Below are 15,529 nucleotides of genomic sequence, written 5' to 3' on the forward strand. Positions count from 1 at the left end.
TCTGTTGACCTCAGTGAGTCGTGGTGAAGCCACACACACAGCTGCCCTTTTGCCACTCCTCACCGTGTGCCCACTGTCCCCTCATGCCCCATCATCTGCCTCTTTTCCACCCAGACACTGCACCCCCACTTCACTATTCAGCTTCCACCACCTGCCATCCAACGCAGCACCCATACCCTTCGACCTTGACCCCCATCGAACCCATACCCAGCGCCCCTGCTTCGCTAGCTCTAACTAGATTATCACTGTAGCCTGTTAGCATAACCAACGTCCAGCCAAGCATGAATGGACGGAATCCAGTCGCGCCAACCACACACACCCAGTCTTTAACCCACTGGGACCTCTTCCTGCACCTCCCCTTCCCCCTCCCCAACCTGCTCTTCAGCCCTGTTGAACCTTGACTAATTCAGTTATGATGTGACCCTGTGACGCCCCTCCAACAGAGCCAGACTGACGCAATAAAAGCTGCTTTTGTCATGACGACATGCATGCGTGGGTGCACAACACACGCACACACACACGCATTTGGACAAGACGACAAAAGATTGAGCTTCGAAGTTAAACAGCCATTACCACCCAAAACTGTCAATAGAGTGTGTGGGCACAGAAAGAATATTGTAGAGAAATGTGTAGCCTGGAGGATTTCACACGTTTCTTCATTTGAATTTTAAAAACAAGAAAATATGAAGCTCGTATTCCACCAAATTTAGTTTTCTTTTTCTAATTAAGAAGTAAGATTGTAAAAGAAAACCAACCTTTAGTGTGAAAAACTATGAAAGTTTCAGAATTAAACAACCAAATCTGTCATGTTACCACAATGTATTTCAAAGTATTTTGGTCTTATTTAATAAAATAAAAACAACCCCGGTTTCAACTAAACACCATTTAATCTACTCAAATCCATCTTCGCCTGGGCTATTTCACCAAACCGAATCGGGGAAAATCAAGACTACAGATGTGCAAAGCTGGTAGAGAAATACTCCAAAAGACCTGCAGCTGTAATAACAGTGAAGCACATTTAAAATGTAACTAAAATACAGCGAACCCCTGGTATTCATGGGGACCACAACCACCTGTGAAAAGCCCATAATCTGTGTTTATTTAATCCTTTCTAAAAATACTTATGACTGCCTATTTTATAGTTCAAACACCGAATATACCTCAGTATTGATTGCTTTAAAAATGCCAGCCAATAGTTTGTCATTTAGCATTAAGCCTTATTTTAACTTCCCAAACTGCATTTATTTTTGAATATCTTTGATGTGCTATATTGTAAAACCTTCGAATCCTGCAAATAAATTAGTTGTGTATCATGAATTGGTAAATCAGAACTGGGAGTACAAGGGGTTAGGGGGTATACTTTACAAAATCAGGCCAAGCTCCTAACCTCAATTTTTTTCCACTAAAAATGTCATTATATGGTAAGTCGAACTGGTAAATACGGGATGTGATGGTTGAAAAAAAATATTCAGCTGCATTATGGATGAGTAAAAAAGCAAACCAACCTTTAAGCCTTCAAGTTACAATATTACAGCTTTTGGAGAAAAGGAACACTGCTCAATCTGTAAGGCTTCTAGCATCATGTACATGAAACCACTTGGATGCATGTTTGATTCTTGTTAAATTAATAATGTACCGTAGAGCATAATATGGAGTGCATGTAATGCCAGTGAGTGGTGGACAGGGCAAGAAGTAATTCAGTAATCAGTCAGGCATCAAAGTGTTTGTGTGTCAGGTCGGGCAAGCTGTTTGAACAGCGTGATTGGACTTCACACTTGCCCCTGTGGGATGATTAGTCCTGCATTGATCCATGGCTGCACCAACACACACACACACACACATGCTTACACTTCTAGGAAGTGAGCGCTTATCGCATCATCCCATGAGCAGCTTGAGCTGGGGCTGCTCAATCGATCGTCAGGAAAGCAAGACCACCCCAGCCCGAAGCATGAAAATACACTTACAACACTCACAAAAGGGACATGTAAAAACAAGCGAGTCGTCGTCTGTTTGCAGCAGATGTATCAAATGCTCGCTTTGTCACGCAAACGAAACAAACACGCGCCGATTAATGTGCTGACTCACAAACACAAATCTGAAACATGAGAGATCCTTGTTCTGGTGAATTTGTCCTACAGGGTTTCACCACTTTCCCACTTCTGAAGTGGAGAGGAAGTCCTTAAAATAAACTCCTTTTTTGTCCTCACAACAGTAAGGCATGTGTCGCTCAGAAACTCGGTGTCGCACATTGAGAATCGGAGGAGGATGAACGTAAACGTGGAAAGGTTTACACGGTCTCCTCGTTCCCCGCTTTATTATCACAGATCTCGGTGGAAAGATAAAGGGAGAACACAACAAGGGTGTGCTTCTGTGGGATATTGTATCCTGGCCTTGAAGTGGGCACAGAGATGAGACTTACAGGGTGGGGTCTGTCTGTGGGTTCTCTGATTATAGGTGCATAGTCCTTCAAACTAGTAAACTTTCAATATATTATGGATCTACTTTTAGGTTTCCACTTTCTCCTCCCACCTCTTTAGGGGTTGGAAAACACTACAAAGATGTCGTGGGGTATTTTTTTGTTTGTTCAGCTGGGATCACTTCAAGCATAGCAATCATTACTGCTTAAGCTGAAGACTGCAGATGTTGCTTTCAGGCTGACTTTTGATCATATCTTTTTGTTATTTTATTAAATGTAGGATCTTTCTTCACATTTCCCTCCATCAATCTGTACATTTCTGTCACACCTCTGTTTGCCATCCATCCATCCGACTGGCCGTCGTTTTTCCCCACCTAATTTCCTTTCTTCTATTATGGCTGCTTTCCTGCCTGCTTTCCTGCCTTTCCTATTTTCCTGCTGTCTTGCAAAAAGATAAAACTTTTTGCAATTATATGCTGAATATTTATAAATTTGCATCTGAAAAAAATCTGCCTTCTTAACATGGAAAATGTTTAGAAACTCTGGATCTGGTTTATTGTTGTAATTAACCCAACTTTAGGTGTTTTGGCATATCAACCACACTCATAAACAAAACGGTTGTGTTTGCCAGTTTTTTCACGCTTTGGGATGTATAAAAAGGAACATGGCAAGAGAACCTGGCGACTGCTCCATAAACGTTTTTGTGTAATGTGCTGTTGGTGCCAAATTACACAGTAGAGTGAGATTGAAGAACCATATAAGCAGATGCACTAATAATTTTATAATCTACGAGGCTCAAGTTTACCACCAGAAATGATGAAACCCATCTGTCATGTTTAATTTACTTCTCCTAAAACTGGAAGCATTTATTTTCAACAAGTTCGCTTAATGAACAACTTGTCATTTTATAAACTGCAGTCATATTTAACATAAAGTGGACAATAACTTTTAATAGTATTTGTTACAGAATTATTTGGAGGTGTTAAAGGAAATAAATTAATACATTTTCCAGATTTGGTAATCCATTTTATTTCACTTTTGTGAATATCCCTTGCTTCATGTTTTACAGACAAAGTTCATAATTTTAATCTCATTTTTTGTTTAGTTAGCTGCAGTCTGAAACTTTGCCACTAGATGGTGCTAAAGCTGTCACATAAATTATAACTTCCTCTGACAGACATGCATGTTGTCAGTATTGACAGATTTATTATCTGACCGTATGATACAATTCATTTTGGGTTTTATTAAAATGTGGACAATATTTTATTAAATCAGGATTTAAATGGTTACTTCATTTAAAAAGAAAACCCCAGTGTTTTGTATGTTTCAAAGCCATGTCATGTGCAGCAACAGTTTATACATTTTCCCTGACCTCTGACCCAGGTGTCAGAATTTATTTTGGTTTAGCTAAAAGCTCTATTTAGACATGTTTTCAGTCAATTTTGATTAAGAATTCCTGCAGGATAATCTTATTTATGGTTTTCTAAACGGTAGCTGCTCTGAAAGAGTCACATGTCACTCTCATCAATATCCCTGGGTCCTTAGTGGCACCGCTTGACCTGTTTGAGGCTAGCACAGGTCAGAGGTCAATGCTGGTGACCCTCAGGTTCCTTCACATGGCCGGACTGGTGCTCCGGGACTCTTTAAGTGGTGGGAGGATTAATGGGGCCCGATTTGACTTTGTGGATAAACGAGGGAGGATTTATGGGGCTGACGGCTGGGTAATGGACCCTGACTGTGACCATGCAGCGGCCTCGGCCACTTCACAAAGTCGTACCGTTGACATTGTGTTGAAGAACCGCAGCCTGAGTGGGTGGTTCATGGATGTGGGTTCTCTGTGTTGCAATCTATTTGTAGCGCTCTTTTAGAAAATCCAAACTCTACTGGATCCAGTCAGCTAAGGTGCTGCCCAGTTGGCCTTTCAGCTGTAAAATGGGGTTTTTGGTATCTAATCAACCTTAGTTTGAATTCCTTGAAGGTTATTATTTAAAAGGCATACTTTTTTTCCTACATGTCTTCTGAGACAAGTAGGCTTTCACAAAATTTTCAACATTGGTGTCGGTAGTTTTCATTTGTACAAACATGCTGATTGATAGAGGTACACAGAGGAAGAAGAGGAATGCAATAAGTTTCATAGCATTCCATATCCAATCTTATTTCCAAAGACATCAGTCTACAGTCTGCTATTTTAGACTGATAGTTTAGACTGGATGTTTAGCTTCCACTGAGGGTTGGTAATATGACCTGTTTCTACAGCAGTTTCTTTGTTTTGGAATACATAATTCCAAAAACAAAAGAAGTATTTCCTTTTGTCTATTTATACCAAGACGACAGAATGCTTTTATGTGCACCTGGTTTAGTTAAATTCCAACTCATTTTTGACGAAAGTAGTGAAAAAAAAAGGAAACAAAAAGCCTCTAAAAGAGAAGAGTCGTCTAAATGTTAAAGCTATTTTAAGACTGTTCATCCAAACCTTTTAAACCACGGGCCAAAATTGGCAAGCTTAAAGTCCTCAGGGGCCACATTTAAAACTCTGTCATTTTATTGTGTTGTAATATCTAAATTTGCCATTTAAAACAACAAAAATGTCCATCTACACCATTTGTTGAATGACCAAACTTGATCTGTAGTCGGGGGCCACACAGAAGTTTTACAACATTTATAAATGGTGCTTGAGCCACTTTTTGAATACCCCTGGTTTATGTTGTAGCAAACATATTTCATCGCAGTTCAACAGTACAATATATACTATTCTGTCTCTCAATGCTGCCTTAAAAGAACATTAAATATATTTTTCTTTGTCAAGAACCTTTTTTCGAGGCTCTTCATATCCTCAGGCAAACAGTATATTTGTTCTAATCAACGGAAAGCAACATTTTGAGTTATTTGGTGAGACACCTGTGGTAGTGAGTCAGTTCAAAGTTACTTAACTGACAGAGGGTGAGACTGTTTGTGGCAAGTAATCCACCAGGCAACAAATGGTTTATAATTAGAAAAAGAATGACCAGACAAATGGCAACATGACATAGAATTGGCTGAACATGTGGTTTAGTTAGTTTGGAGCTGAAAGGATATTTGTGTTTGTGTCAGAAATGGTTGGAATGATCATTTTTCATCCCTCTACCACCACTAACCACAGTCACACACACACACACACACGCACACGCACACACACACACACACACACACACACACACACAGAGTGACCCCTGTTAGTTCCTTCTTTCTGACTTGTTTCCCCCTCTGCTCTCTTATTCTGACCACGTTAGACCAGGACCCTGTCGCTGACCCTCCAAAGAGAGATTGATTACAGGAAAAGAGGAGAATTTTGTTTGCTTTCCCTTTCTGTGTCTCAGTTTTCTCCTCCTCCACTCTCTGCTCTTTTCTGTAGCTTTTTGTTTATCCCACTCTGCTCCCCCACCCCTCCCTCCAGTCTCTCTCACCCCATCTTTATTTTTCTCCTCTGTCAAGTAAAATTTGAAACACCCCACTATAGATTTTTCTTCCTCAAATACTAGCCTGCTCCCTTTGGGGGTGGATAATAAAAGCAAGGCACAACATATGGGTCTAAATTAGATTGCTTTGAGTTTGTTTTATTGTGGATTCGGACCTGCCCATGTTTGCGCTCTTTCAGTCGGCTCTGGTTAGATGTGGAGAAGGGCTGCGGCGAGGGCGCACACATGAACATGTGCACTGGGGGGGACGTGATGCAAAATGATAGAATACCCTGTGACACAGAGGTGCTCTGTGGTTGTTTCTAGGGTGGAGTTATTCTCAAATAAATGTGACAAAGAAGGTTATAGGTTTAAAGCTAACGCAGTTTTATGCATTTCTCTGGTCACGCAACCAAAATTTTCTTTTTTCTTATTACTATTTCTAAGGTTTTTGTTTAACTTCTTGGTAAAGAGAAACTATTTCCTGACTCTTTTTCTGAAAATGCATCCACCAGTAGGGAAAATCTAAAACTAAACTTTGCCATATAGTTTTTGGCATTATTCTAGATGCAGATGGTTAACATGCGCTCACTTTGTCCTCACAGACACACCTCTGTTGGTGAGGAGCAGCAGTGACTCCGTTTTGGCACCTTCTCATGAGACAACCCCTCCACCTTCACCTCCACCTGATGACCAAAGCATGAAGCCTCCACCTGAGCCAGTAAGTGTTTCAATAGCATCTTTATGACGGAAAAAATATACAGCACATACGTAACAAAATTTTTCATTTTTGCCATTTTTGCCTTTCTTAATTGACAATCAATTAATCAGATTTTTTTTTTTAATTGGCACATTCTGCATATTTATTTAACCACACAAGCGTTTTATATAGAACATTAGAAGATGCTAATAAATAATTTTGTTTTTTAATAAGAACATTAAAAATTTCCAATAACGTAATATTACTTTAGTGTATGCTGCATCACTTGTAGCAAAGCTTCTACTTAATGTCAATGTAGTTTCTGGATTAACTGATTAATTTTTTGGTTTTTGCTGAAGTGGAGCCAAGTGAAGCCAGAGCTAAAACTACATATTTACAGATAAACATTTTTACTTTATATCCTAAATGCAAAATGGATATACATATATACATTTTTGTACAGTTTTGACTTAATTGCTGCTCTGAGTATGTTGTTTTCTCAGCAAATTATCATTTTTTTTGTCTGTATTAACAATTAATCGATTGCTAAAGTCAATTCAATAATCAATAAATTATGATCAATTGAATTAATCGCTTCAGCCCTAATTTAAACAAAGCTAGCCGCCGTCTTTTAGCTCTGCTCTGAGCTTCAGGCTGGACTCGGAAAGGGTCACCTTTTAAAGTGCTGGCCTCCTTTCTGTGGCAGAAAGCCATTAAGGATGGTTTTGTCTGCTGTCTTTTCTCATCCTATGCATGTTGAAGCACTGAGGTCAGGCTAGAGTGTGTGTGTGTGTGTGTGTGTGTGTGTGTGTGTTTGTGTGAGACTGAGGAGATAGCTCAGGTTGTTCGCTCCCGCTGCGTTCAGCTCAGCGGTGACTAAGCAGAACACGGGCATCAGCGGGCGACGAGTAAACACAATGACAGGGAACATGTTTCCTGTCCAGCAGACTCACTGGGCCTCATGTGCTTCAAGCAGAGCAGCTGGACCAGAGTGAGCACGCTCCGGCTGTACATATGTCTTAAAATAACCTGACAACTGTTTTTACAAAGTCCAAATCGCTGCTTGACATATGACTGCAAATTAAGGCCACTTCAGTCTTACTAAATCCACACAATGACATTTAAGAATTGGCAAGAAAAAACAGAGTCCCCATTACAAGTTAATAAGAGCTTTTTAAACTTTATTCTTACCTGAATACAAAGAATGGTGTTCAGACATTTTAAAGTTTAACTTTGTATTTTGCTGCGAAATAATCTGCAATCGGGTATTTTTTTTATTTTGTATTTTATGAAAGACAGGCACATCCAGGAATCTTTCTGTCCATCCATCCCGGTGTTCATCTGAGCATCCATCCATTAGGCTGTCGATCGATCAGTCGGTCTGTCCATCATTATTTGTTGGTCTGTTTTAGTCAACATTTCAGTCTGTTTGCATGTCAGTCCCTAAATCTAACTCGCTGACCATCCATCTTATGAAAACACAAGTCATTTTTAAGATGTTTTGTAGTTGTATATCCATCCAGCCAAGTCGAGATGAATTGTAGCCTGCACTGTATTACTCTTAAAAAACAAAACAAACCAAAAATAAAAAAACACTCTCTCCACGTTTGGTAACTGAAATAAACGCACTCGAAATACCTAGATACATATTTGCACTTTTATCCACTTCATCTTAAAGCAGCTATTGAAAGGTAGATTAAGTGTAATTCACCCAGATACTGTGATGAATATGTGGCGTGTCCCTGTAATGGATTTATTTTTCTTCTTCTATGGTGAAGGCCAAGGTTGGCCCAGTTCTCTCAGCTCGTACGTCTCCCAGTCAGCCTTTCAGAAGAGCTAATGAAACCGGCAAAGGGCTGAACGGCGCTAAACATGCAGACAGCTCTTTAATTAAACTGCACTCGCTGCCACATTCAAACCCAATAAATGAGACCTTTAATTTTACCAGCCTACTGTAGAGACTGCTGAACACTTTACTTGCTGCCACCTCTCACCTCGATCTCGTTCTGTTTCTACTTACGTCTCTGACGTGTTTGCTCACGTCGGCAGGGAGAGCGCAGAGCATCGGTGTGTGATCGTGCCGTTGAATCCGTGGGTCAGGGAACATGGGCGACTGCACCGAAGCTGTGATCTTTACCGTCTCGACTGGCTGACACGTTGCTGATGGGGAGACGCACGAGCAAAAAAAAACAACAAAAAAAACCACACACCTCATTACCCATCTGACAACAACCTCAGACACACACGCATGCACCCCTCACATGTCTGCACACCTGAGCCGACAACAAACAGCACCTGAAATGCAGAACATGGGCGACGGGGTGCGATACCATAACACAGGAGACGACCTGTTTGTCGTGCTTACATAGCCTTAAAGACAGCTTTCATAAATTATGTGAGCGTCGAAGATGAAGCCACAGATCCTGTCAAATTTCAGTCACTCAGTGTGCTGCAGGCTGCATTTAAAGAAACGAGTAAAACAGACGTTTTATTTGTGCTAGCAATGTCTTAATTTTGTCAGCTTTCACATCTAATCCCTGTGGGAATCACAGCTGAACATTAAGCATTAAAAGAGGAAGCAGCTTAAATAGAAGTGTAAGAACAGAAAGTGTTGTGTTTTAGCACAATTACCGCATTAGGCACTCTAGACTAAAAGTAAAACATTATTCTTGTCACTAATCAACCTTCGTGCAAACTCTGGTATAGTTTACTTGAAATATAAATGAAGCACTTTCTAAATTCAAATACTCCATCATTGATTTTATAAACACGACCTGACCTGACCAAAAGCAATTGACCAACATCTTTTTAGTCGAGGAGACCATCTAAACTCAGAGACGATCATTTATGAAAATACCTGTGGAAACATGCAAAAAAGATATTTACAAGTGGCTCGAAATGACAACTAATTTTAAGAAGCTGCAGCCAATTGTCTCCAGAAAGTGATGATTGAAAACAACCAGGAAGATTTTCTTAAATTCTTTCTCACTGTCATCATTAGTCATTCTTACATTAGTTTGGTGGGGAGTACTGCATAAAGTAATCTCCTTATTTTCGTTATGGTCGTTGTGGTTCTTACCATAAATAAATAAAACATTGTGAGTGTGACAATGTAAGAGATGCAGCCGTCGTTACTGGAGCTCAAACTGATGGTAGTAAGATGGCTGGCTGAGCACAGCAGGGATTATGGGACTGCTGTTGTCACATCTAAATAAACTGGAATGATCACCCTTTGAAAAACTTTGAAGTGATCCTTTAATGTTGAAGCAGATTTCAGCTGCAATACGCACACCCTTTTACATGTTGCGTTGCACTGACGGTGCATTTGCCACATATTTTCGTATAACAGGACGCACAACAGCGTGTGTGACTCGGTGATATGTGTTCACCTGCACATCTACCGTGTTTTGAGATGCTAACGCGTTCTCTTGTGGAAGAAGAAGTCCCTGCACGCTTCATCTAATGTTGATGCGGGGAAGATGCACAGCAACAATGGAGCCTCTAGCTCATCTTCCTGCCCCCGCACACATACGCATTGTCGGGTAATCTCGCACTGCCCAGATAAAGTGGGTCAGCATTCGTGCAGGCAACATATGCTTTTGAATTCATAAATGCGTGATTTAAAAGAAAAAAAAATGTTTTCCGCTCTGCAGAGCTGATTTGTGACTGTATTATTGGCAGCGGATGCATGCGTGGGTGCGCGTGCGACTCATAAAAGCGTATATGTTTACTGTGAGGCAGCGAGGGTCCACTGGGAAGCTGGGTGTGGTGGAAGCGGGGTGGGAGGGTTGCTAAGGAGTCGGCTGGTGGGCGGGAGCTTTTCAGTCATTAGAAATGGTGACACAATGAAAGTGACAAGGCAGAAGGAACTAATTGCACCCCTCTTGTTTTTAGTGACGCAGGACAACTCCTAGGTCCCACTCAGTGGCTGCATTCGTGCAACAGTTTGATGTCGTCTCTTGTCTTTTTTCCTCTTTGTGGATTTCTCTCTCCATCTTCCTTTTCTCTGTTTGTCCCGGGGTTGTTGATTTGGCTTAAAAGTAGAGCACTGGCTGACACGGGGCAGGGATGAATGGAGGAGGGGGAGGGAGAGGTAGATGGATGGACATACAGTAAATGGAGTAAAGAAGATGCAGCGCGCGTCACTGGAGCTCAGAGTCCGGCCATCATTCTCTCTCCTGTATCTGCAAAGGTGATTGATGGCAGAATTAGATCGTTTCGCTAATTACTTTTGGGCCTTCTTCTGCTAGCTCAGTGGTTGCTGCTTGTTTAGCCTAAAGGCTGGAAACGGGTTATGTTTATATCACGCTAACTTTGATCATCTCTTTTTTTGTGTGTGTGTTGAAGGAGATCAACAATGTACTGAAGGGAGCCCTGGAGAGACTGAACACCGAGAACCCCCCACCCAAAACGATGAACCAGATTAACTTCAGGTAAGATGTTTTATGTCGGGACCATCCAGTAGCTGGCTGGTGTGATGGGAGACAGACTAGGATTAGCACTAATGTCTTTGTTCGACAGCCCGACACTCTGGGTGGATTAAACCGTCTCATGGATGACAGTCGACTGTGGATGTGTCTCATTAGGTTACAATAGAGTTTATGTGGGCGCGACTAGAAGTGCAAGATGATTCTTTCTTTGCTCTGACTCGAGTTTTGTCATACTATTAATGTTGCTTAACATTAAGCAGGCAGATTATTTTTTTATTGTAATGAGCTGTACTCAATGCAGGTTCCTAATCAGTCTAGAAAAGACAGGAAATGTTTGAAATTGTATTTCCCAGAACTGCAGAAGTTTGGAAAAACTTATAGAAAGTAGAAATGTTTGGATTCACAGAATCCATTCCCTAGTATTTGTCTAAAACATCCATCTATCCATCCATCCGATTGTCAGGCTATCGATTGTTCAGTTATTCATTTGCTTGTCCATCCGATTGTCCGTCCATCCATTCACAAATTCATCCATGTTAGCGTTGTGGATAAAATGGTCTGAACAAATCTAAAATTTTGAGCAAAAATGTACTTTAAAGCTAGATTTGAGCACACAAGTGATTAGTAACATTTACATAGCCATAGAAGTTAATTTTCATAGGAGTTTCTTTAATGAAAGGGTGTACAATGATTAATTTTGGTTGAAAGACTAACATTAAACGCATGCTTTCCCTCTTGGAGGCTTGTATGTATTTTTTTGGATGAAAAAAAAGATACAATATATAGGTACAAAAAGTATTGAGTCTACCACCACTCATTTATATTTTGTTTGTGATCGGTGCAAACCTTTTCATAAATAAAGTAATCATCTGTATTTGTCTAAGTTTTCCCTTAGACATGAATCTTTTAAGTGCTCAGTGTTCGTGTATGCCTATTAGGAGAATGAAACGGTATTGATCTGCGCAGATCTTCGTCTCACTTGAAGTCATGTCCTCAGCATTCTTTTTTTTTTTTTTTTTTGTCCACCTCAAATCTGCCTCAACACATCGTTTGCACATCCTCTGCATCTGATCTTAAAAATAACTGGAGGGAATCACAGGTGCTCAGAGGAGGACGTGGCTGAAGTGGCAGATGGTGATTTTTCAGTGTTTTACAGTGCAGTGGTGTCTTGACAGCACTGTGATACAACGGAGGCACGCCTGTCAAAGCTGGTTTGCCATGGTAACAGATGGCTGGCAGTTGAAGAAAGCACAGTAAGCAACCGGGGGGGACACTTCATCCAGGGTCCAGGCTGCAGGTTTGCTCACTCTGCCTCCATATATGTAGAGGAAGTCAACCTAAAGTGGGAGCTCCATCTGTCTCCCAGCTCCTTTCAACCCCCCCCCACCACCCCACTGGAATGCCTGTGTTTGTTTGTATTCGCGTCAGTGGGATGCTAAAATGGGTGAGCGGAGCTGCTCTGCATATTAGAGTGCGGCGCTAACGAGCGACTGCTGCCTCTGATGAGCTTGTTTGTGCAGCAGTTTGTTTTTATGCGAACGGAAATGGGCTGAAGCTGCTTGTGTGTTTTTTTTTATTCCATCACACACACATTCCAGTAAAATGCATTTACGCGATTCAGAAAGCAATCGTGTGTCATCCCAACCTGGCCTGATTGTGTATCACATCTAAAAAAGAAGAAAGAAAAACTTAATTAAAGTTGCTCTTTTGTTGTCGTGTGTAATTCTAATGCAAGCGTGTTCTCTAATGGGAGGAAACGTGATGCATGTGTGTACATGTGACTTTTCAATTTAGAGGAATGTGACTGATGGTGTTTATAAGCGTGCAGTAGATGTGGCAATAAGAATGCAAATGAGGTGTGTGTGTGTGTGTGTGTGTGTGTGTGTGTGTGTGTGTGTGTATGTGCGAGTTACAGTATGTGTGTGACCCTGGCGGAGGTTAACGAGAGCCGGTTGACAGTGACAGAGGAGCGGCTTATAATGATCCCAGCTAGACCTTGGGCCTGTGTACGAAACACATAAACCTTGAACTTGATTGTTTTTTTTTTTTCTCTGTTTTTTTTTTTTAACCCAAACAGACAGCTTCTTTTTTGTTTGCATTGCCGCTTTGAGAAAAGTCGGTGGGAAATCTCCATAGGGAAAACGCACTCCTCCACTTCCATCTGCTCCCTTTGAACTATTTTTATAGCTCTCTTCAGGTTTAAGGAGAAGGAAAATGCTTGTCTTCATCAAACATGTCTGACTTCTGCAGGACGGCTCTCAATCCCTTTCTCCAGCATACAGTTGATGCCTTGGTGGGAGATTTTTCCCTCAGCTTTGTTTCTACACTACTAGAAGCAGCAGAAGTTGCCCCCGCTGACCATAATTTGCTGCAGGCTTAAAACTTGTACTGACTTGTTTCTTTGTTCAGCTGCATTTTTTTTTATATAAAAAACATCACTCTTACTAAAGGTTTGTGCTATAAAAATATTTTCAGCTTAGATTTATTTCTGACTTTTTGCAATTAAAAAAGTGGCAAATATTGTAGTTAGCAATTTGTTGATCTAGATTCACAATATAGAATCTCAAAATGCTTGTTCACGATATTGTATTCAAAATGTCAGATAATACACATGCATATCAATAATATACGTCACCAAAACATACATGCAGATAATCGGTAAAAAGTATTTGAAAAGACTTCCCTTTAGAAATGTGAAGTTGCTAAAGATTGACAGTTTTTGCAGATTGAGCTTTATTAATGCACAATTAGCAGCATGTACGTTCCTGACATGTTTTACTCAGCAATAAATGTGCAAATGAATGACTTTGAAATGGAAAACTATCAAGATAATGCCTATTAACGTGATTCTGGCATCAATTGGTCTCATTAACTAAATGATCTGCCTTAATTACAATGAATTTTAAAGAGATTCACTCCAGCTTCCTAAAAACGTAGCATTTTGTTTTCCACTAGTTTTAATAAATACTAAAGTTTCTGCTGTGTCTGACACTCCATGACACCAAATGTACTTCTTTATGCCTAATAATCTTTATGAATAAATCTTGCTATTTGGTTCTTCTGGACTTTTCTGCATGTCTCTATATTAACTTCTGGAGAGAAAAATCAAACAGATTTAATAACATTTTTATGCAGCTTATTGATATTTAAGGTGGCAATATGCAGTGGATAAAATGCAATAAAAAACCCCTGCAAATATTGATCTGAATGTATTAATATGAAGCTTAATTTCAGCCTGCAAAGACCAATCTAATATTGCTTTCTGGTTGACAGGCTCTATAGATGTCTCTTCATAGATCAGACAGAAATGTTGACATCCCTCCCCGCCCAATATCACAAGCCACCATCTTCCTGCTGATCTGCCCCGCTATTGTCCTTGTTTATCTGCTTCTAAAAAGCAACAGTTCTGGACTGAGCGGAGATTATTAGAGGAAGAGATTCTGTTTCATCTCGATCTGCTTCCCTGTCCGTCTCCTTTTTTATCTCCTGCTCCTCTCTTTTGTCCAGCAGCTAGATTGGCTAGTCGAGAAGCAGCCAGATAAGAGGTGAAGTAGCCAGCTGAGTCCCAGTCACACAAACACACACACGCGCACGCACACACAATAACGTTTGGCAGGACTACCTGTAAGCTAATTTGTATCCCTATCTGTGTAGCCTGGAGGAAAATGCAAATGAGTTTTGAAGAGCTTGCAGAGAGCCGAGTGCGTTTAGGTTTGTCTGCACCATATTGCGAGCATCGTGATTTATTCCCTCCTTCTCTTTTCTTGGCAGCACTCTTACAAGGACGGTTGAGTTCCCAGGTGACCGGGGCCCCCTGGGTATCCATGTGGTCCCCTACTGCTCCTCCCTAAGTGGACGGTGAGGCTGACTCGTGTTGTGATAGCCAGATGGCAATGTTTACATATAAATAAGCAGAAAAAAATGTATTTATCAGCATTCTATCTTGCGTGTTTGCCTCTGAATACATATTGCCAGACCCCTGGGCCTCCATATTAAAGGCATTGAGGAAAACAGCCGTTCTAAGAGGGACAATCTCTTCAAGGAGGACGAATGCATCGTCCACATCAACGACACGCCGCTGCAGGACAAAACCTTCGCACAGTAAGCAACAAAGGATGTGGATGAGACGCAGTGTGTGTCTGCTAACTGTTAAATCGGGGACGTACCGACACCATATTTGAATGATAACTTGATCAGAGCTCTTCAGACACATTTCAGTCAGGCTACAAAAGCAGTAACATTTCAAAGAATTTATGTCTTTTAATAAGTTAATCTAGTTCAAATTTATAGCTACATCTAACTATATAAAACATTTATTTGTAATTTCCTAAATAATTAATTATGTGGAAATCAACAGATAAGATCCACCAGATGGGATGAAACTCCTGAGCAAGGAGAGAATGAAGATGGGTAAAATAGAACAAAAGTCTATGTGGAAGTTGGGAGGATTAAAAATATATAGCATGTGGTGGGACCAGATTACCCAGAGTGAGTCCCAGTATGTTGATCACTTCATAGCTTGTATATAATGAGCAAACAAGAACTTGAA

General features: G+C 40.6%; 1 protein-coding gene across 3 annotated transcripts in view; it reads left to right on the forward strand.

Moving 5' to 3' along the window:
• The window catches only part of LOC106957525 (partitioning defective 3 homolog B-like), a 130,550-nt gene that overhangs the window by 30,951 nt on the left and 84,070 nt on the right, over positions 1-15,529 (forward strand). For 2 of the 3 annotated variants that reach the window (XM_015048907.1, XM_015048905.1), the window contains 4 exons: positions 6,456-6,571; positions 10,898-10,983; positions 14,752-14,838; positions 14,956-15,081. In XM_015048907.1, coding sequence (XP_014904393.1) covers positions 6,456-6,571; positions 10,898-10,983; positions 14,752-14,838; positions 14,956-15,081 — 415 coding nt within the window. Of the gene's footprint in view, positions 1-6,455; positions 6,572-10,426; positions 10,743-10,897; positions 10,984-14,751; positions 14,839-14,955; positions 15,082-15,529 lie in introns of those variants that run through there. The other variant, XM_015048906.1, reaches the window with a different exon arrangement.

Source organism: Poecilia latipinna, unplaced genomic scaffold, assembly GCF_001443285.1.
Source record: "Poecilia latipinna isolate Pla-1442-1.1 unplaced genomic scaffold, P_latipinna-1.0 Scaffold912, whole genome shotgun sequence".
Lineage (NCBI taxonomy): Eukaryota > Metazoa > Chordata > Actinopteri > Cyprinodontiformes > Poeciliidae > Poecilia > Poecilia latipinna.